This window comes from Syngnathoides biaculeatus, chromosome 5, assembly GCF_019802595.1.
Source record: "Syngnathoides biaculeatus isolate LvHL_M chromosome 5, ASM1980259v1, whole genome shotgun sequence".
Lineage (NCBI taxonomy): Eukaryota > Metazoa > Chordata > Actinopteri > Syngnathiformes > Syngnathidae > Syngnathoides > Syngnathoides biaculeatus.
Genome location: NC_084644.1, coordinates 29,901,614 through 29,924,355, shown reverse-complemented (window position 1 = coordinate 29,924,355; position 22,742 = coordinate 29,901,614). Strand labels below are relative to the sequence as shown.

The window sequence follows — 22,742 nt, the reverse complement described above, 5'->3', positions numbered from 1 at the left end:
AAATCTCCATGTTTGGACAGACAGTGCCAGACAATTACTACAATAGATGGAATACAATGTACTCAAGAGTCATACTCCGTTGCCTTCACAGTAACAACAATCTTCCCGAAATGATGTCCACGACGATCAGCCTACCCCTAGGAAGCCCAATAGAAGACGGTGAGGTCATGTGACTTTCTTGTCTCGTCTGATTGGTGAACAACATTCAAAGTCGTCACTGCTTAAATTGTATTGGAACAAACAGCACCCATTGCGGAAAGTTAAGTCGTCTCGCTGACTAAATAGTTGGTGAAAAAGGAATAACAGACAAAATAAGCAAGAGATTTTTAGATAATTCTAATGGAGTAAAAGTACCATTATTTCTTAAGAGGAGAAGCGGCAGAACTGTTTTTCCTGGTCTCCTCAACTCCTGTGGCTTGTCCAAAGCAGGTCCCGAGCACACAGGCGGGCAACCTCGGGCATATTAGTCCGTGCATAATAGTCACAATCACACCTCCGTGTGGATGTGTGGAATGGCTCTAGTTCCCAGCATTAAAGAAGAACAAAATGGCCTACCACATCATTGGATTTACAGTATACGAGTCACATATATGGCCCATTTTGAGTTGAAAACGGTGAATATAGCCAAAAGGGGACTAATTTCCATGGATGTATTATGAAGAAAGCTACTCTGATAGAGAATATATTATTATTATGATTTCTATTGTGGGGTAAGACTGTAAAAGGCTAATGAGATTAAACACCGGCAGATAGTGACTGATATAAAATGTGCTGCGGCAGACTGATAAGGATTTTACATAATACCCTGATGTCAGGTATTGTCGAAAAATGATGCATGCCATTTTGTTCTTTTTGATTTTGAAGAAAATATGGCATGGGCAGTTATTTTTCCAACGTTCCACAGATATCTCCGAGGCAAACGGCGTCCACCAGTAATCGCTCAGCTTTTTCCTTTAATAAGTTCGAGAGTCAATTAACCTCAAGCTAATCGTTCTTGACATAATTGATGAAAAGTTCAATCACACCTGTCATGTCTCATATGTCTCACCCAAATAACAGAGACCCCCCCCCCCCAATCTCCATGAGTGTCCTTGGACCACCCACTGACGAGACACTCCATATTTTTACATGCATGGCCCCAGAATAAGCAGATGTCAGACACATGGTTGCTTGAGTTTTCAGGCCCATCATGTTCGCGTTTACCTTACTACGCAGCATGATGGAAAATCCCTATTAATCCGCCAAAGTGTATTCTGTATCAAAGTTGATCAACATTGTCAGCATACCTTCATTGTAAGAGTGTCACGCTATCTCGATGTATGTGGCCATATCACGTGAGCATTGCTAGCATTTTATCCAGTCTCAGGCATTTTGAAAAAGTAATGGGACTATTAATGTTGAATAGTTCTTGAATCAATTATTCTATCAATGTTCCATTGATTAATCAAATAATCAGGTAAATCCATCCTTCCATTTTCTTCAGCGCTTATCCTCACAAGGGTCACGGGAGTACTGGAGCCTATCCCAGCTGTCAACAGGCAGGAGGCGGGGTACACCCTGAACTGGTTGCCTGCAAATTGCAGGGCACATTGAGATAAACAGTTGCATTCACAATCACACCTAGGGTCAATTTAGAGTGTCCAATTAATGTTGCATGTTTTTGGGATGTGGAAGGAAACCGGAGTGCCCGGAGCAAACCCACGCAGACACGGGGAGAACATGCAAACTCCACACAGGCACGGGATTGAACCCGGGACCTCAGAACTGTGAGGCCACACGTTAAGTTGAGATATTGTTAAACTGCCACACTCAAAATCACACCTAGGGGCAATTTAGATAGTCCAATTAATGTTGCATGTTTGCATGAAACCAGAATACCCGGAGGAAGCCCACGCAAGCACGGGAAGAACATGCAAACTCCACACAGGCGGGGCTGGGATTGAACCCGGGACCTCAGAACTGTGTGTGAGCCACCGTGCCGCCCTGGATAAACAAATCCATTAAATTTTATTGCATATTTTTTCCTGTTTATTGTTAAATTGATTATTATTGTGTAAAGAACTATTAAGCATTATCATACGAGAGGGAGTGACACATTCACCAACCATTTTTTTAGCCACTATGGAAAGAGTCCAAGAGTCTAATTTAAGAGTCTGTAAATACATGAAATAATGAAAAATCCACTTCAATGTACCGAAGCACTTTCTGTGACACAATGTTAGCACAACAACCTTTAGCATGTTCGCATTCAACGATCGCTTTAGAATTGAAGCGTCTTAGGTGGACTCACAGAAAACTTTGAGCATGGTGGCAGCTTCTCCGGTTCCAGCAGATCCGGTGACGGAGCAGATGAAGTTGACCCCATCAGAGGGTTGGACCGACGTGATGGTCAAGGTTAAGTCCTCGCTGATGCTGATGCGTCCGCTCAGGGGGGTGCCCTGGTCACTTTTAGCCTTGCCGTCCTGTGTGCGGTAAGCCACGCGCTTCCTGCTTCCCAGCACCTCCTGAAAAGCCAAGGAAAAGGGTGAAAGCGATGAAATGCCAACATATAGCAAGATTGCAACTTCAGTACTGAATGCGCCAAAGTCAAGCAATAAGGAATTATTGTGGTCAAGTACTATTTTAAAAGCTTCAAAAGCCTAATGAGAGAAGATCAAATGCTAACATCCTAACAGTTAATATGCTAACATATAGCAAATAGCAACCTGTGTACAGAAGTTGCCACAATCAATCAATCAATAAGGACTTCATGTGATGCCCTCTGTTCAGACAGTGTGGTATGTCGTTTGGGATGGGATGAAATGATAACATGCTTGAAGTTGGTATGTTAATTTACAGAACAATGGTTAGAATTACAGTTACTTACAATTTGCCACTCCACAATGGTGTTGCTGGACGACGTCGCGGTGTACGTACAGGGCAACATGGCAGTCTCGTCCTTCAACACTTCCACTTTTGGAGCCACGTTGACCGTCACGGACGCGAGGCACACTGCAGAGACAAAAACACAGAGTTGAGCATACTTAGCACAAGTAAGTTTACACAAGTATCCCCCCCTAACCCAGCAACACACCACGTGAATAATAAATGAACCATTTCATCAATTTATTCGCTACAAAATCAACGTGAATTATTGATGAATCGTGAGAAAGCTGGAGAGAGTGGGAAGAGGAGGAAAGCGGGAAAACCACCTCCGGGGAGGGCAGGGGGTCTCGTCCTGATGGGCAAAGACAGATGAAAGAGTGTTTAGTGTCTGCAGTGAGATAAGAGGAGATGAGTGGACTCTCTGGAAGGAAGGATCTAAAGAAACTAGGAGGAAAGGTAAAAGAGTTCACCAGGAAGAGGTAAACAGAATGTGATGTAAAAATCAGCATCAATGTATCTAAAAGTCTCGTGTATGTACTGTATTTAAGATCATGTAGCATAGAGTCGCTTAGCATATTGTTAGTATTTCCTTATTACTGCATACAATAGAAATAATTCCCTGACTACAGGGCAGGATGTAAAATCCACAATTAAATGTGGCACTTTCTGTACTTATGTAGCAAGCTTGCTATGTGTTAGCATGTTTTGATCTGGTGACATTAACCTTTGGAATAGTGCCAAACCACATAACACGATATATAATTATTATGGAGCTGCTGTGGAAAATTCTGCCATCACAGTGCTTTCTTGCTGTATATTAGCATACTAACTGCTCGCATGTTAGCACTTTATCCAGTCTCATTTACGCTTCTACATTGTTGTTGCTCTGCTGTGGCAAATTCTTCAGTCACAATGATATCTATAAAGAAACATACCATCTGCATGCATGATGAGATTTTATCAAGTCTCATTTACTTGACTAAATTCTTGTTTGTCAATTGTGGCAAATTCTTTAGTGACAATGCTATCTAGATGTTAAGACACCATATTCTAACATGATATTTTGTCCAGTCTCATTTACCTGGCTACACGACATGATGTAAAATCCTTATTTATTTGCTGTGGCATGTTTTATAATCAACTGTTAGCATGTTCGTATTTTATCATTAGCCTTATTATTTTCCTTTTGAAATAATATGCCAACCACTGGACTGATGTAAAATCCTCATCAATCTTTTGATACTCAGAAAGTCATCTTGCTATGCATTACCATATTGATTGTTAGCATGTTATCAAGCTTCATTGGGGAATATTATTTACTGTATATATCTGTCAGAAATGTCCCCAAATTATCATTATGGGTTAACTGAAGTCATTGTTAGCATGCTACAGATTGCATTGCATTGTAAGAATGCTTCTGATGATCTCAGTGTGTTGTGTGATGGGAAAAATGTGAGACATTCCACACGGGTCAGACTTAACAATTCAGCATGACCCTAAAAGCGCGAAGGAGTCAAAGGTCAGTGCGATGCTGATATTTGCTATATCTCGACGCTCCTTCGTGCAAATCACTTTTGGATGTATCGATCATGTACAAACCCAATTCCAGTAAATTTGTGACTTTGTGTTAAACAAATAAAAACAGAATGTAATGATTTGGAAATCATGTTTAAACTATAATTGAATACACTACAAAGACAAGATAATGGGTTCAAACTCAAACGTTTTACCAAAAATCATCAACTTTGAATTTTATGGAATTGGGCTTGTACTTGGCCTCTAATTGACTCCATCCACCCATCTCACGTTCTGAGTTTGAAAGGAGGATCCTCATGCGATCCGGCTCCCAACGCAAATGGTCAGCCAAAAAGGAGGAAAGGATCCAAGAATGAATTAAATGCTGCACATTCATCAGGATTTGAGAGTCACTGCTATCCTGTAAGTGGTGCTTGGGAAAAACACACATATACCCACACACTGACAGCATATTAGATCAAGTGACTCACTGGCACACATAGAAAGAGTTTTAGATTTAACACACTTAGTCGATGCATTTGATCTTCTGGAAAACATGCAAACTCAATGTTGTGCTCGTGGAGACTCTGTGGGATATCACAGCATGTGTGGATGTATGATGTTAAAACTAATACATGGAGAAAAAAATGAATGTTCATTTATTGTTTTTGCACTTAAAGGTGAAGCTGAAAAAACCAATGCACCCAATGTCATATAGTTTCAAGAAAAATTTTAATTTGTAAAACTACACAAAAACTTTTTTTTACATTTGTAGAAGGAGACTTGCATCCATGCATTTCCTTTTGCCGCTTATCCTCACGAGGGTCGCGGGTTGTGCTGGAGCCTATCTCAGCTGTCAACGAGCAGGAGGTGGAGGACACCCTGAAATGGTTGCCAGCCAATCACAGGGCACATGGTAACAGACAACAGTCGCACTAACAATCACACCTAGGGCCAATTTAGAGTGTCCAATTAATGTTGCATGTTTTTGGGATGTGGGAGGAAACCGAAGTGCCTGGAGAAAACCCACGCAGTCACGGGGAGAATATGCAAACTCCATACAGGTGGGCCCGGGATCAAACCCAGGTCCTTAGAACTGCGAGGCCAACGCTTTACCAGCTGAGCCACCATGACGCCTAAAAGGAGACTTTTTTTTTAAAAAACAATTTTTAACAGTTTCAAGGTGTCTAAACATGTTTTTGACATCCCATCAAAATATATCAAGGAAGAAGAATTAGCGTCTACGTTGTATGGTATTTTTTCAAGCCTGTAACACGCTTTTGTTCTATTGCAAAGTACAGCTTTGGCGACCATGAAAATTGAAGGGGAATTGGTGTTTTCCATTAGGTGTTAGCAATAACCTTGCGGGGATGTTCTTACATCAAAGTCGTTTGGTTGATTTTAAATACACCATGGAATTCTTTGTCTTACGTTTAGTTTGAGAGTTAATTTAAAACAGGAGTGACAAACAGCTTGAAGCCTCTTTTTTTGGAAGAATTGGTAACAACTACCAAACTGCTGCTTGTTGTGAAGTGAGTTGAATTTACTGCCACCATATCGGACTCTTATTACATGTATCCTCACAAGCCAAAGCCAAAAATTGTCCGAATGATGTCTTATATGGTATCTTGAAAAAAAAAAAAAAAAAATTGCAAATCTGGTAACGTGCATCTAAAGGCCCCACTGTAGCTGGTATGAACCTTTCTGGAGACATTTTCTAAACAGACAGTCAACCCGCTCTACTCCTTATGTCTCCTAACACGCACATCCATGCATATAAATTAATTACCAATGTTTGGTCCTAGAGTCATCAATCCACTTCTCTCCATATTATACATTATTTCAGGGAGCTGGACAGACAGAGCTGGGCAAGAGCATAATTAGGGAGTCCTTAGTCCAGTGCGACACTGAAGCCAAGTGTTTGCGAGTGTAAGTGTGTGTGTGTGTGTGTGTGAGTGTGCGGTGGACAGTGAGAGTGCAGAACGGGTGTGGTTTTGTGGCTTGGGGAGGGGGGTATCTGCTACATGGGGGTCTCATTAGCAGATGCAGGCCAGATAATCCGATTTATCCAAAGAGAGGGAAAGTGTGTGTTTGTGTGCGTGCGTGTGCGTGTGATGAGGTGCATGACCACGTAGCGAGACAGATGGGAATGAGACGGTCAGACTAACGTGGACACACACAGACACACACGCATGCACACACATTTCATCTATTATTGAGGTTCATATTTATGAGCCGCCGAAAAATGGCAAAAAGCTACAGTTGAGTACAATATGTGTGAAGACGTGTGTGGGTGCGTGTGTGTGTGTGTGTGTGTGTGCACATGTTTGCGTATGTGTGTGAGACTGTCAAATGCGTGAAAGCAGCAGAGTGAAGACGACCCACAGAAGCGGTATCGGTCCCGCGTCTCTTGAAAAGTTAATATAGAGCAGTCTTCAATGCTCTTGCGCTCGTCTTTTATGCACTTTGCTTCAGCTCCTTTTTGCAGGAGCATACACACACATGCACACGCACGCACACACACACACACACACACACACACACACACACACACACACACACACACACACTCCTCATTAGTAAAAGAAACCAGCTGGATACTCTCTTCTCTCTTTCACCTCTTGCTGTATTCTGGACATCAAAACCAGGACTTGTTTCATGCACCCCTCTCAAAGAGCATTGTTTAATACAGAGCGCACAGAGCCACTGGCAAGACTAGTGCCAAAAAAGTAAGACAAAAACAGAGAGACAGCACCCGTTTATCTTTCCACTAACCCAAACATTGCTCATGAGGGAGGCTGACTGTAGGGCTACAAAAAGGAGCTGTGCCATGCATCATCATACCGCTGTGTCTGCGTACCTGTATGAGTGTGTGTGGTCCAAAACAACCTTGGTGACTAAGTGGATTATTTTGCGTTGCACTGTTGGCAAAGCAAACAGCATTCTGGTGCAGGAGCGAGACGAAAGGATTGAGTCACCTCGAGCAGAAGGTCACTCAAGTCGACATTTACAATGCAGGTTTAATTCCCAATGTAAATCTTATAGGCTGTTTTTTGTTTTCTATTCTAATTTCTATGTAGATTTTATGTGACACATCTAATGTGGCTGTGTTTATAGAGCTCATGCATGTGACGTCACAGTTTTCACCGCGCCATATTGCCGGTCAAAGAGAGCTGCTCGACATTGTGGGAGACATTGAACTGGAGGAGAATATTTACAATTCCCGAGACCTGTTAAGCTGTTGGGACGAGACAGATATTCAAAGAGATCATTCTATGGAATACCAGCTGAAAAGACTAGAAAATATCGATGGATTTCGGCAATGAAACATGAAACAAAATACACACATGCCTGTATAGCGATTGCTTCATTTCCGGTAGGAATTATTCTTCTCAATCTCAAATTACCAAGTATTCATAATGACAAGTTGGCTCATTTGAGAACAATGTATATTTAAAACAAATACCGTCAAAGAGGTTTACGGAGGTTAACTGTGGCCGCAATCACTTCCGTGTACGTTCCAGAGATGACTCTGTCATCTTTTTTTTTTTTCCTATCATAGTTAATGAATGCGAGTTTGTGTCACGAAACGGGGCTCAAGGGTGGACCCAAATGCACGACTCCAGAGACAGCAGACAGTACAGAGGAAACCTTTATTCGGTCCGAGGTCTGAGATCAGGCAGACAGTCCAAACAATCCGAAGTACTAGTACGGATGGGCTTACGAGGGTGGTCAGTGGACAGGCGTGGGTCGGTGCACGGAGATCAGAAGTCAGGAAAACAGGAGTGCGGGAACGAGGCATAAAGAACAACGAACTGGCCGAGGACCAGTCGTCACCGGGTCCTATATATACGGGGGATGATCAGCCCGCATGAGGCACAGGTGTGTGCCTCCCAATTAGCGCAGCCGCACGGGCACCCGCACAGCTCGTGCTGAAGCGGCAGGATCATGACAGTTTGTGTAAAACCAGGGGTCATTTATTTAAATATACTGGTATTTGTCATGATCCTGCCGCTCCAGCCCGGGCTGGGCGGGTGTCCGCGCGGTTGCTCTGATTGGGAGGTGCACACCTGCGCCTCATGCAGCCTGATTATGCTGTGTATTTATGACCCCGATGACGACTGGCCGGCGCCAGTTCGTTGAGCTTCGTGTCCCGTTCCAGCACTCTCGTATCCCTGATCGGCAACCTGTGTGTGCTGACCTTCGCCCATCTCAGACCGCTCTTGTAAGCCTGACTCCTTTGATACTTCTGCCTGCTTTGATCGTTCCTCTGTGTACCGACTCCTGCCTGCCCGCTGACCTGCTCTCTTCGCCCGACGTCCCAACTACCGCTGCTGCACCGGACTGCCTGCTCGATCCCCGACCTCGGCATATAATAAACGTTTCTCCTTGAACTACCTTGCATTGTCCGAGTCCTGCATTTGGGTCCTACTCTCATTCCGATGGGACGTGACAGTATTTGTATTGAATACTAGCTGAAAAGATCGATCGAGATGGAGCAACAAAGTATTTGTATGCATCTAGACTTTTATATGCTTTCAAACTTTTCCATGTAAATGTCAACGACTTACTCACCAGATACATGTCTATCCAGTTGTCCAAGACAAGCGGAAGCGAATTAACAGTCCAATTTTTTATCGGCAAAAACATCGACTTTGGCATTAAATACGGGTCCTCTAGGCCGAGTAATTTTTCCACGTACCTTCGTTTATTTTCACCTTCTAAATGTCTAACGGTATCGGACAAGACTCTGGGCGCCGTGCTATAAGACAAATTTTCGTGTCGTCTCCAACCGACTTAGCATTGAACAATGCTTTGCTAGACCGGAAATATGGTGACGTAAACAAAAGTCACGTGATTTTTTTTTTTTTATGTAGGTGCACGCGAAACAATGCCAATTAGCACAAGAATACCTTCACAGGCATAAACACCAGGCAGTGATAACACAAAAAAATGACAAATGTTTGATGGAGTAGACGTATCTAATCACTGTAACAAAATTGCTTGACAATTAAACCAATCACGTACTGTATGCATTCCCACACCAAAGAGTAGCTGTTGCCAAGCAAAGTGCTGCCTGGGCCATTGGGAACGATTTAGGGTTTTAGTCTTGCCCAAGAACATTTCGACAGCAGACTGGAATTCAAACTGACAACCCTTTGTTTAATGGCTGACACATTCTACAAACTGATCAACATCTGCCTCAAAAGTTAACAAGTCAGAAACCAGGGGTTGCGGTGGCTGTTTGCCACTTCGCTAATGGCCAATTAAAACAGGATGTGGCAGAGTGAATATTGGCCACGTTTGCCATGCTGGCGAATAAAAATTCCTTGCATCAAAACTCAGAAGCCCTACCTGATAAAAGTTGCTGCTGGGTAAGCAATCAGGCTTTCTCAGCTCTTGGGTGTGGTGCATCAGGAAAGAAAAGACCTGATGCTTTTTGGCGCTGAACTGAAGGAAGCATAGTCACACGCCCTGCATCCCTCACCTTAATTAAGTCCACTTTGTCCTGCTTTTGAAATCTGTTTCAATGTTCTGACGGATCAAATTTGCCTCACATTTACCACTAATTATTCATAATATGAAAGTTAATCTTCAACTAAAAACTTGGAATTTGATCAAATTAAGTGTTCTTCAGACACGTCTTGAGGTTTATCAAATAAACAGTTTAAAACTTTTATAATAATTGAAATTTACCACTTCAACTGCTTTTATATGGTTCACTCCACTTTATCACTATACTAGGCTGACTGACAGCAGTGCTATTGCTACTGGCAAGAGCATCATCATATGGATGGATGGACACTGTATGTTCTCGTGCTATTGATGTTTTTTCGTTTTACAGTCCTCCAGTAAAATGATTTTTTTCTTCATATTAATTCATCTTAGCATTTAAGCCTGGCCTTACAGGAAAGAGTTATTTGTTGGCCATAGCCACTGTTGTGTTTTGGTCATAGAATAGTATCATTTATTTGTTGTGTTAAGTGTAAAATACTGAAAATTAACTACCTCCTGAAAAATTGCCTTCTAAATCGAAATATTGCCTGAAAAGAAACAAAAAAACAAACCACCTCGCAATTAATAGTATTTTTCTATATTGCTATGTAATTTTAATCAAGAATACGTAGTTATCGCTTATCGGCTTCCCAGTGACGATGACTGGCTAAACGTGGCTAAAGGTTTTGCTACATAAACAGTGTGGCTAGGAGATTTTAAAGCCACATTGGCTAAGAGGTTTCATGAACCAGTCCCTGCCCTATAAATAATAAAAATGTTGGCTATTACATAGCATTTAGTTGGCCTGGAAGAGGTACTTCACTATATTTTGTATCATGCTTCTGACTACGGTTCCTGCTGTTCACATTTACTTCTCTACAAACAGTATTTTATTATTTATGTACAGTTTGTACAGTTTGCCACCCACATCTGCAAATATATTTATTATTCATGCACAGTTGAGGCACCACGTTGGATTGACTGGTTACAGAATCTGGCTCACACCTCTGGGGACCGGGGTTCAAATCCCAGCTTCGCCTGTGAGGAGTCTGCATGATCTCCCCGTGCATGCGTGGGCGGGCTTTCTCCGGGCACTCCCAAAACATGCATTCATTGGAGACTCAAGATTGCCCCTAGGTGTGATTGTGAGTGCAAAATGTTTCTATGTGCCCTGCAATTGACTGGCAACCAGTTCAGGGTGTACTGTACCCGCCTCCTCCCCAAAGATGGCTGGGAAAGGCTCCAGCACTCCCGTAACCCTTGTGGGGATAAGCAGCTCAAAGAATGGATGGATGTACAGTTGACACAGACACCCCTACTCTCTTTCTACTCTGTCTAATTGCCTGATTCTGGAAATATGTACACAGAGATTCACTTGGCTACTTTAAAACTCGAGTTTCCCCATCACGGGACTAATAAAGCTGTGTTCTCAACTTTTCTCTTCACAAGCTTTTACATAGAGTGCACATTTGGCTTCTTCTGATGTCTGCTTTATTAGCATCATAATCTTTGTGTACAGTTACACACATACACACACACACACACACACACACACAGGATGAGACACTTTTAGGGTCGTGATCACAGCATAATGGATCACTAATGTAAAAATATAATGGAAGCCCCACTCCTTTTTTTCTTTTAATGTCACTCAAGGATATGACAAAAGCTGTGATAAAGCCGCTTCAATTTGCAACACTAACACCCTATCGCTGAAAGTCACCAGGAGAGGAGATATAAGAAAATTAATATTTCCCACAGTTGTCACTTTGAGACAAAGACCTGCTTTTTGCATAACTGGGAAAATTCAGCCAGTTGATTTCGGGTGAGAAGTGAGGCACAATCTGAACTAGTCACCAATCAAAAGCATGGCACAAAGCAAATGATCATTAACGTTTACACCTTTGGACATTTTGGAGTCTTCAGTGACCCAACATGCATGCTATAGGATGATGAACGCAGAGTACCTGGAAAAAATCCCACAAGCATAGCAAGCTACCCCATACTCAGAAAGATTGAGAGGTTCAAACGCAGATCTTCCGAACTGCAAGGCAAGTGTCCTAACCACTACTGCACCATGCTGCCCTCGCGTAAGCCCAATTAATGGAATAGTGGAGCTACTGTAAGTTGTCTGCTGTACAGTTGTCTACTGTACAGTACAATAAATATGTATGTGTGGGAGAAGGGGTGGGATCAGTCTCGGGGGGGTTGAGAATGGGGGACCCCATGTAAAGCCCAGAAGTCTCTCAACGGTGGTCTGATGAAAGCAGAACAGGTGCAGGACAGCTGCTGCCACACACACATGCACGAAACACACACACACACAAGCACTCGGAGGCCAACAATGGCCGTCAAAAGTGAGGGCGAGTGTGAAAGGCGAGCGTGGTGTCTCACAGCTGGGATTGAGGGCGGGGGGTGAGGTTGAGTGTGGAGGACCGACTGCAAAAAAGGAAAAAAATAAATACGTGGTGGTCTGGATAGTTGTAATGTTGGCATGAAAGGTATATTATGGAAAATTGACTTTTTAATTCACTCATTGCAGGAGTTTCGGTCCAAATGCACACAAGACAGGTACAAAAATGGATGGATGGATGTAATAATGAGTGCAATGAAAACAAGACAAATTAAGCAGGGAATCTTTGTTTACTTGCAAGATGCTTATGCATATTTATGCAGACCGGGCATATAGTTCTGAAGCGGACCTTCATTTCAGTGCATGGCTCTGCACTCTTAACTGTGTCAAAGTAGACTTATACTTTTTTAAAATCGACCTATTTTGTCAGCTCTTGCTTGTTGCGGACAAACCTATTTCTTACAGAAACCCATTTTCCACATATATCATGCTGCACCTCCTTCCAAAAAAATTCTGCGACTAAATCATGTGCTGCCACACCTGTAGAGACAGTAGACACACAGTAGAGCCCTGTCAAAACAGGATCTGCTCTAGACAAACTTCGCAGCAGAAGGCCTGCTACTACAGTACCACCAAGGAAGAAACACTAATAGCAGGTTTTTGAGCAAAGCCAGAGAACAGTCTCTGTCGAGGGATGAATTGGCACTCAGCATCAACAGGAGTTGAAACTACCAGCTGCTTCAGAGAGAAATAAAGCTTTACCCAACCAAGTTCATGTTGTTCGAAGGTTTCGAGTGGGAGGTTCCGATTTTCGACAACCTGAAATTAGTCGATTTTTCAACGCTGCTCCAGTGTCACTTGGCCAGCCACGGGAAACGGAAGGATATGATGACAAAAAACAAGTTGTCGAATTATGATAGCATTAAGGTCTGTCTGAATGATAACCGAGACAAAAAAGAAAATCCTGTAATGTACCGAGGAGCCAGGACAGGACATGTTGCAATAACTTCAATTTTGGATTTCTAAATGTTTTCTTCTTTGGAATCACTGGTACCCTTCCATGGTTCAGCACACCTACTGAGCAGCTCATATCAGGCCATAAAAAGTGCAATTTGAATGTAACTTCTAAGAGGAATTACTCCAATGTGTGAAGATGATATCCGAGCCTTTAATTGTCAGGCACATCTTTCATATCTTGATTCAAACACGCACGGACAATTTTATGAGATTTCCGCTATTGTTGTGCGACATGTGATTTCCTGTGCTCTCCAGCAGAGCACGATTCTGATTAAAAGCAAGATTGGCCTCAAAGCGGATACGCTGATATTACCAAGACAGTGGCCTGGATTTACTCTGAAGAGGAGCCTTTAGTGCCTTGTGTCTGGGCTTGTAAAAGGCCTCAACTTCAGCTAGTAAAAGTCACACCTGGATCCCCCGTGGCTACACATAATCGCACTCAAACACATGCTGAAGTCACAGCTGGCGGTCAAAATCTTCACTCTGTTTATTGGCTTTATACAGAGGACAAAAAGATCTGCAACCTTTGTTTTCGTCCGATATTTTGATCCGTTGAATTCCCAGTCTTTTGATTTCACATTTTATTTTGTCTGCTCTACAAAACACTTTTTTTTTTTTTTAACATTTGAAATATGCCTTCGTTGAGATTCAGCAGTTGCACTCGGGAAAAGAAGAAGCAGAGGACATCAGGGCGATGCAGCGAAGGACACATTTGTCTGATGTTCCCATGGATTTCATCCTGACGAAATTAGCGTGGAGTTGAACGTGAGGGAGACCTAAGCTTGTATCCCCACCTCACAAGGCCATAAATATGATAGCACATTTACATGCATCGCTTGATTGCTTTACCACATTAAGATATTACAGTTACGTCATCGAGTATACCTTCACGTGAGGGGAATACAATTTATCGTCTGAACTGGTTGATGTTTTGTCATGAAATACACAACCGTTGCCGTTCAGCTCCTTGTAAGACAACAGCAAGCTGACAGCAGCTTCTCTGAGTATGCTCTCTGTCTTTTACTGTTCCAGCACCATTAAGCGAAAGGCGGGAAAAGTGAATTCACACATGGATCTTATTTTCTACACAAATGGAGGTTGTGATATGAGCTGCCATTTGGCCCATTTTTAAACTTTTTTTTTTTTTTGCTTTGATTTGCGTGTGTAAATTTGATGAGCACTTTATAGTGACAGTAAACGCGATACAAATCCCTTCACAACAAGGCTTGAAGAAATTTAGAGGTCGCCACAGCGTGTCATCTTTTTCCCATCCAAGCCTATCTCGTGCATCTTCCTCTCTAACGCCCACTGTCGTCATGTCCTCAGCATCTTCATTTCTGCTACCCCCAGTTCTTCTGCTTCCTGTTGTTTCTTCAGAGCCACCGTCTCTAATCCGTACATCATTAACTTAAAGTAAACATTTGACCAAAAAAAAAAGACATTTCAGGTTGTATAGTGCCACTCCCAGATGAAGTTTACAATCAAACAAAACAAAAATAGTGTATAAAAAAAAATATATATATATACATATATATATATATATATGTATATATATATATATATATATATATATATAAAACTACGTAAGCTTTAGACCAGCCACAAGCTTAATACTCATGAGAATAAAAAATGCTGTTGAGATGCTAACGTTAGCATTTATAGTCTCAATTTTCAAACACTTCAAGCAACATTTTTGAGCACATATGTTATGCATGTTGACATAAGAGCATTGACATGCATATAATCTTCCTCTACAAAAAAAGACTAACAATACAGCAAGTTACTGATTAGTAATAGATTACATGGAAGAAATCTTTTTTCTGCTTTGTTTATGCCTGCATGACCGTATTACACAGTAGTGCCTCGCAGTGGCCAACCTGGACACACCAGAAAGGGCAGCACACTGAACTGGCTGAAACAGAAAATCATGATACACAAACTGTTTAACGCTTTATATTCTATTTTTCTCTTTACTCTGTTTTTAAAAAGTTCAATAGAAGAGATAGCGAGGGTGGATGACTTCAAATACTTGGGGTCAACAATCCAGAGCAATGGTGAGTGTGGTAAAGAAGTTAAGAAACGGGTCCAAGCAGGTTGGAACAGCTGGCGAAAGGTGTCTGGTGTGTTATGTGACAGAAGAGTCTCTGCTAGGATGAAGGGCAAAGTTTACAAAACAGTGGTGATCATGTACGAATTAGAGACGGTGGCACTGAAGAAACAACAGGAACCAGAACTGGAGGTAGAAGAAATGAAGATGTTGAGGTTCTCGCTCGGAGTGAGCAGGTTGGATAAAATTAGAAATGAGCTCATTAGAGGGACAGCCAAAGTTGGATGTTTTGGAGACAAGATTCGAGAGAGCAGACTTCGATGGTTTGGACGTGTTCAGAGATGAGAGATTGAGTATATTGGTGGAAGGGTAGTGAGGATGGAGCTGCCAGGCAAAAGAGTGAGAGGAAGACCCAAAGAGAAAGTTTATGGATGTGGTGAGGGAAGACATGAGGGCAGTTGGGGTTAGAGAGGAAGATGCAGAAGATAGGCTAAGATGGGAAAAGATGACACGCTGTGGCGACCCCTATCAGGACAAGCTGAAAGGAAAAGAAGAAGAATAGAAGTGAGACATATTTTACCTAAATTTTCTTCTAATAAAAAAAAAACCAAGTAGCAGAGGAACACTATGGTTGCTCATTTACATGAAACAGGCTCCCCGACAATAAAAATATAAATTGAGCTATAATTCCTTGTATATTTTGATGAAAGCATGTTCCACACACACGACTAAAACATTTACCAATTGTAAAAAAAAAAAAAAAAAAAGAATATACCTCTTTTAAAGTGCATCATAATATTACGCAGCATGGTACACAAGCATTGGACACACGAGTCATCGCTCCAGCAACTCAGCAGGTGTTGTCTGCCTAGTGAGCCGCATGTGCAAATTCCTTAGTGGCGTACACATGGCGTTAAAGTAGCAGCAAGCGCTGTTGTAACGAATAAATCACACTCTTCCTTGTGTGTGTGTGTGTGTGTGTGTGTGTCTTAAGTCATCCCACGTGGCCCTTTTTTTTTTTAAAGAGTAGAAACAGTGACAAGGTCCATCTCTTATGCACTCTTTTGTGCGATGCGAGATTCCCTCTGGCTGGGCCTGTCGTCCTGGCAACGTCGTGGGTGATAAAAGTCGAGTCTATTCAAAGGGCGGATTTTAAAGCGGTGAGGTCAACAAGTGATTTTTGTCTGACAAGAGGACACTGAGGATAAAAGTAGAAGAGATACAAGAAAAGAAAGACAGGACAATTCGAAGCTTACTAATGGTAGTTGACTTCAAACCAGGAGAGGCTGTGTTGAGTTACTGTCAACTCTGTTGCCGAGGGAGGCAACAACATGATGTCAGCTTTGGCAAGTTGAGATATAACTACACAAATCTCCCCTATGGTCAACTAATTCAGTTCAAATAAGACACTGGAAGAAAAAAAAGCAGTTTACAATGTCCAGAGAATGTCCTATCCCATAAAAAAATAAATAAAAAATAACTGATTGTTACGGTATCTATAAATTCATGTTAATTTTTTTCAAGGCATTTGTAAATTATTTTTTTAAATAAGTAATACATTATTCTTCAAAAATGTACATTTTCCTGAGTTATGTTATGATATCCATTCATCCATTTTTTGTTCTATTGGTCCTCATTTGGGTCAGAGCATACTGGACCCTATTCCAAATATCTTCAAGCGAGAAAGTGGGGCACACCCTGCACTGGTGGCCACCCAATTGCAGGGCATATACAGTAGAAACAAACGAAAATTTATATTAAAATACACACCTATGGCCAATTTAGAGTCTTCAATGAATATACCCTTCATGTTTTGGGATGTGAAAAGAAACTGGAGTGCCCGGCGGAAAAACCACACAGCCACGGACATGCAAAGGCCACATAGGCGGGGCCGGGATCTGAATCCTGGTTCTCGGAACTTTGAGGCAGATGTGCTAATCTATCTTACACCATTCCACCCGTAATTAAGATATCTATAAAATGTTTGAGTAATAATTGACAAAAATGACATTTTGTTTCATGCCTGAAAAGCGACAACATAGTCCAGTAAAACTGCTATTCACAGGATCTAATGTGGGGACCAAGTCATGCAGCAAATACTGAAAAACTGATTAACACTGCCTCATCATTTTTGTAATTGCCCATGATAGTAATAGTATAAACTGTAAAAAAGCCTTTGCAACCAGTAAAACTAACAATTTTCAAGCAATTACGTTTGCTAATTTGAGCTTTTTAACACCCACTCAGAAAAGCAAAAACTGACAAATGTGGTAAAATCCCAACAACTATTAACCCTGACTAAATTTAGCTCCTCCGCAACATATGAAGATCTTAAAACAGTCGAGATGCGTCACTTAGACATACTTTCTTGACACCAATTACTATTTTCTTATCAGCCAGAACATGGGCGCCATTTTGTGGCAACTGAAGAGATTTCATAATAAAGACAAAAGTGGAAAGTTTCTATATTAGAAAAACAAATGGCTGTACATTGGAAAGCAATACCCAATTTCTCAAATCATGAACTGTGAAGAGGTGGGGGTTCACAGCACTATGGGTTAATTCTTTTGCTAAGATTGGTTCGCATGACAATAGCTTAACCTCTTGGTCATCTCAAATTAAACCTTTGGATACTGAATACTGATGAAGGAAAATAGGAAGTAGAATCTCATGACTTTTCAAATCAGATTGCACATAATGAAGTGTACAGCTGCTAGTTAGTGCGCTAGGCTAGCACCCGCCCCCCCCTTACCCTTCATGGCCTCTTTTCATTTGAAACTCAATTTAAAACGAAGGCAGAGATGGACTTTGAGAGAGAAAGAATAGGCAATCAGTGGGGTGTCACCAAGCGGCCAGAGATGAGAGAGGATGTTAATATTTAATGTTTTGGGGCGCCACCCCATAAGCATCCCCTGAAAAAAAAATATTGGCCTCTTTCTGCTTTGCAGGGCCTCCAATTAAAACAATTCTGTCCTTTTCGTCTCCTTGTAGCCTCGCTATTCCCTCCTCTACAGCCGCTGGCTAAATATGAAATAGGGGATGAGGTGGCAAAAATATACAAGCAGGAGTTAAAATGTGAGCACATGAAGTAAGACGAAGTGACAGAATAATGGAGTCCCCTGTGTATTTTCCGCCTATTTATGAGAGTAAATTACTTAATGGATAGGAATGATATGCAGCACTTGCTTGAGAGAGGCAATCTGTCTGCGTATGCCGCCGTTTGGAATGGCTTCTTCTAATGAGGCGCATTCAGGGAAGACAGCCATAGACCCGGACAAGAAGGATGCATTTCGTGTAGTCAGGGTTTCTTAAAGCAGCAGTAAGGATTCATGGTTTTAACGTCGGGTCTGGCCCTACACTTTCATTCATCAATGTAAAAACATGAGAGACATGCGGTTAAAATGTACTAGGTCAGACACAGTCAAAAGCCACGGAAAATTTTGTCAAAGCTGAGGTGGGGGGGACAATATACAATTCAGTGGAAAACTCATTTTTTAATAGCCATTCGGAAATACACTATGCTGCCTTGGAAAACATTTTTGAATTTTTTAAAAAAATCATATGAATAGGAATTTTTCACTGAATAAAATAAAACATTTTGGGGGATAGAAGTTTTCAAAATGTTCATTTCATTTCTTGCAAATATCTTTAAATAACACATTCAAGCATTTCATGATCGCTTTTTGCATGTATTCTTCTACTGTGCTGTGATTCACGCTGCTGTCTCACTTTCCTGCGCGGGGAGCATGACATCATTAGGTACGTACTGTACGTCACAGTATAAATTTAATACACAGAACTATGATAAACTCTGGAATCTCCCTCCCCAACCTTGATAATGGTACAGCCCTTTGTTCATCGTCCTCCAGGAACCAGGAGGTGGCTTGCTTACAAACAAAGAAACGGGACACAATTTTCTCAACAGGTCGAGTCGCTATGCAAGCAACCATTGGTCGGTTTTGAATGTCATTTGTTTGTCAAATCACAAACTAATATTTTTCACATTGGTGGGCCCTTGGGTCACGCCGAGGATTGTTTTAATTTTTCTTCAGAGAATAAAGTGACTTGTGGTCACTGGATGTATCTTTTCAGAAGCAAAAATAAACTATCTGTATTCTGTCAAAGTGAGACAGGAGGGACGATGGAGGCTGACTCAGTATAAATAAAAAGGGAAAGACATTAAGGCGGCAGCTAATCTCACTAAAAGGCTCGGGATAAAGTGCTGCCGCCTGTGCTGTTTCGTCTCTTGCTCTCTGTCACTTCCCCTTGAATCAATTCATCCTCAAAGTCATTTCCAAGCATCGTGTGCGGATAAATACTCAGCCCATTTACTGTAATGCAATTCTGCCCATGTATGTGTGTGCCGTTAGGAACACACACGCACACGCAGGTTTAGCCCAGGCAAAGGGGTAATGAGATTTAAAGTACACACAGAATCTGTATACAGTAACCTGGTGTCCAGCTCAAGTTAAACGCATTTAAAACGCAATTCATAGTCCATGTTTACAACCCTTCATTCGTCAACAACTATATTCTTCAAACATTTCCTCTTATTTTGGTTTTCTGTTTCTCGCCCCAGGAACTACATTTTAGCACCCGAGCGTTGCGTTGTCTAAACACAAAGGGTCATGCACACATCATTCACAAACAATGAGGGTAAATTACACAAAAATGTTACCTTATTTCGCTGCCTTGTATCACTGCTTGGGAATTTTTACGTCATTTTGTGAATCCCAGCAATTTCATGACCACGGAAGGGTACCAGAGATGGCAGAGAGGGAGAGAACCATAGAACAGGAAAATGTAGTTCCAGCATCCCTGTCCTGGCTGCTCAGTGCAATAAGTAGTATAATACATTGTGTTTTTAGCACTTAGCTGTTAAGTAAGCTGAGCAGTTTGGTTGTAGTTTTAGCTTTTGACACATTGGTTACCTTCTTTTTACACTTGGAAGACAGTGTCATTGGCCCTTCTCATCAATTAATAACCTGTCAATCCATCAATAGCAGCTTCTCGCATAAGTAGTAGTCGTTTAAAAAAAAAGTGAAAAAGTTGTATATTTTACGGAAGGAAAAAAAAAAGTCTCTTCAAGGTTTCTATATACAGTATCTGAAAAAAGTAATGCTGATCAAAAAACAACTTCAATAAAATGGACCCCGATACTATGGAATTTGACTAAACGGTGGCAGCCAATTGTCCATAGATTTACAGCACACACACACAGACAGCGAGAGAGCGAGAGAGAGATATGGCAGCAGTGTTAACTGAAGAATACAACATACAAGTCTTCAGAGTCTGCAACATGCTATTTTGGGTACAGCAGCAATTTTTTTTGTAAAGCCATTCACCTTTCCCAACGGATTTGGAACTAGGAAGCGCACATAGTGTCCCTGACTCACTAAAGCGAGTTGCCTATGAGTGCTGCACGTCAAGACAGAATGCACACCGACGTGGTCAGTAGGCATTACATTTTAAACTTTCAAATATTTTCTACCTTTTCTTTTTTATTTATTTACAATACATTTAGGACAAGAATAAATTACAAAACAATAATATTGTACTGCATTGATATGGATGCATATAGCCTATAAAAAAATATAAAACTGCTTCAACATAATGGACAATCGTCAATAAACACTTCCTTGATTTTAATGTGAAAAAAAAATCACTTTGAACTTAGAAGTCAAATGGACTGGATAAGAAATATATCCCATTATTTCTGGCCTGGCACTCATGCCTCCAGCGTCCTTCACTGACTCCCTGCGGGAGCACTGAGCAGTATTCTTCATCACAAAGGCCGATGCCTTCACTCTTTAATGAGCCTTCATTTTGGCACATCTCCACCACTTCAGCCTTAAGCTAGAACCTCTCCAAAACCCTCTTCTAATGCCCACGCGGGACACGAAAATGGGGCAGAGGGAAATTGTGGAACAAATAGAGGGGCTGGGTCATTACAGTGGTGTTACTGATTGGCCGTAATGTGTGGTTAATGCCCATTAATAAACCTAATCTGGACTTTTACCCAATATGTAGCGAATCTAATTATAGCAAGCAAAGTTGCACTCGTTTTTTTTTTTTTTTTTTCAAATTACAAACTGAAGGATTTCATTCTATCAGTCAGCACGGATTATTCCACTGTGGTGAAAATTGTGTTTTAGTCACACCGTCTGGCACAAGGTCACTGATAGCGCCATGGATATTCAAAAACAGTGTCATGTGATCATTTTTAATGGGTTTTACAATGTGGAAAATAAACACATATGACTTTTGTGCATATGTTGAAATTTTTACGTGTGAATTGGTTGCAAACCATGTAAACAGAGTCATGCAGAAGCTGCTGTCAACAACAGCTCTCAACCAGACACTCACATGCAAACATTCCGATGTCACCCTCTCAGACCCCGCCTCTTCAAACACGCCTCACATAGTATGATACATACAGAATTTTCAATCCATTTTATGCTTGTAATTTGGGTTCTTTTTGGAATTATTTTTTATTATAAAGGTTCTCAATGGTTTCTTTATATTGCAATATTTAACCTGCGTATGGGTCTGGAACATTTCCTCCATGATAATTGGGCTCCACTGTAATATCAAAAGACATTTTTGTCAGGGTTAGGATTTTAAATACACGAATATGGACGAAGAAGGAGAGTTGGGGTCATGACAAGCCAGCCTTGCTGTAATGAGATAACAGACCATTGGAGTGCACGTTTTGAGATTATTCCTCCTTTCTTTCCTTTCTCATCATCACTCTTCCACTCAGGATACATCCAGCATGCTTAGTAGAGTGGCTAAGCTCTCCCCCCAGAGTGTGCAGAGGTGATAGAGGGATATAGAAACTGAGGCGTAAACATGCTGCACGCCTGATAGGGCGAAAGAGAAAGGGAAAAGGGAGAAATGGAGAGCCTGGTATAATGAAAAGCAGCAGAGAGAGGCTGGAGCGCACAATACGGGTCACTGGCTTCCCTCCACACTCCCTCATACATTGCTCAAATTAGCCTCGCACCTGACCCCGGCGCCCCCGCTCTCCTGTTCGACTCCTCCCACTCGGACAAACGCCGTTATACAGTCGCGACAAAGGCAACGCACAGCTGGTGGGCAGGGAGATGCACCGAAGCCCCACTGAAGCAGGAATTCCGGCATTGTACCGGGAAAACTCTCGCTGATGCACGACCTCCAAATGACCTCCAATGTCGTCCGCATGCTGACCTGTCTTTCATACCTCGCCATGCAACAGCAGAGAGAATATTGTAAGACTGTCTAGGGGTTGAGCAGCTGAAAATCTTTGAGTATTCCACTGTAATGTAGTGAAAGTTGAGTCAAAGTCATTTAAATCGATGATATCACAAAACGTGAACCACAACATTTTGAGGGACTGACTGTAATTCAAGCTAGCAAGGCTCAACATACGGCGGGTTATTTTTCTCCTAGGGCAAGTGAACTGAAAGT

The 22,742-nt window shown here is 41.7% G+C and overlaps 1 protein-coding gene across 3 annotated transcripts in view; it reads right to left on the bottom strand.

Moving 5' to 3' along the window:
• bcam (basal cell adhesion molecule (Lutheran blood group)) overlaps positions 1 to 22,742 on the bottom strand; it is a 94,210-nt gene that overhangs the window by 25,522 nt on the left and 45,946 nt on the right. For all 3 annotated transcript variants that reach the window (XM_061819532.1, XM_061819530.1, XM_061819531.1), the window contains exons 2-3: positions 2,867 to 2,991; positions 2,291 to 2,504 (exon numbers count right to left, since the gene is read on the bottom strand). In XM_061819532.1, the coding sequence (XP_061675516.1) occupies positions 2,291 to 2,504; positions 2,867 to 2,926 (274 nt within the window). In that variant the 5' untranslated portion in view covers positions 2,927 to 2,991. The remainder of the gene's footprint in view (positions 1 to 2,290; positions 2,505 to 2,866; positions 2,992 to 22,742) is intronic.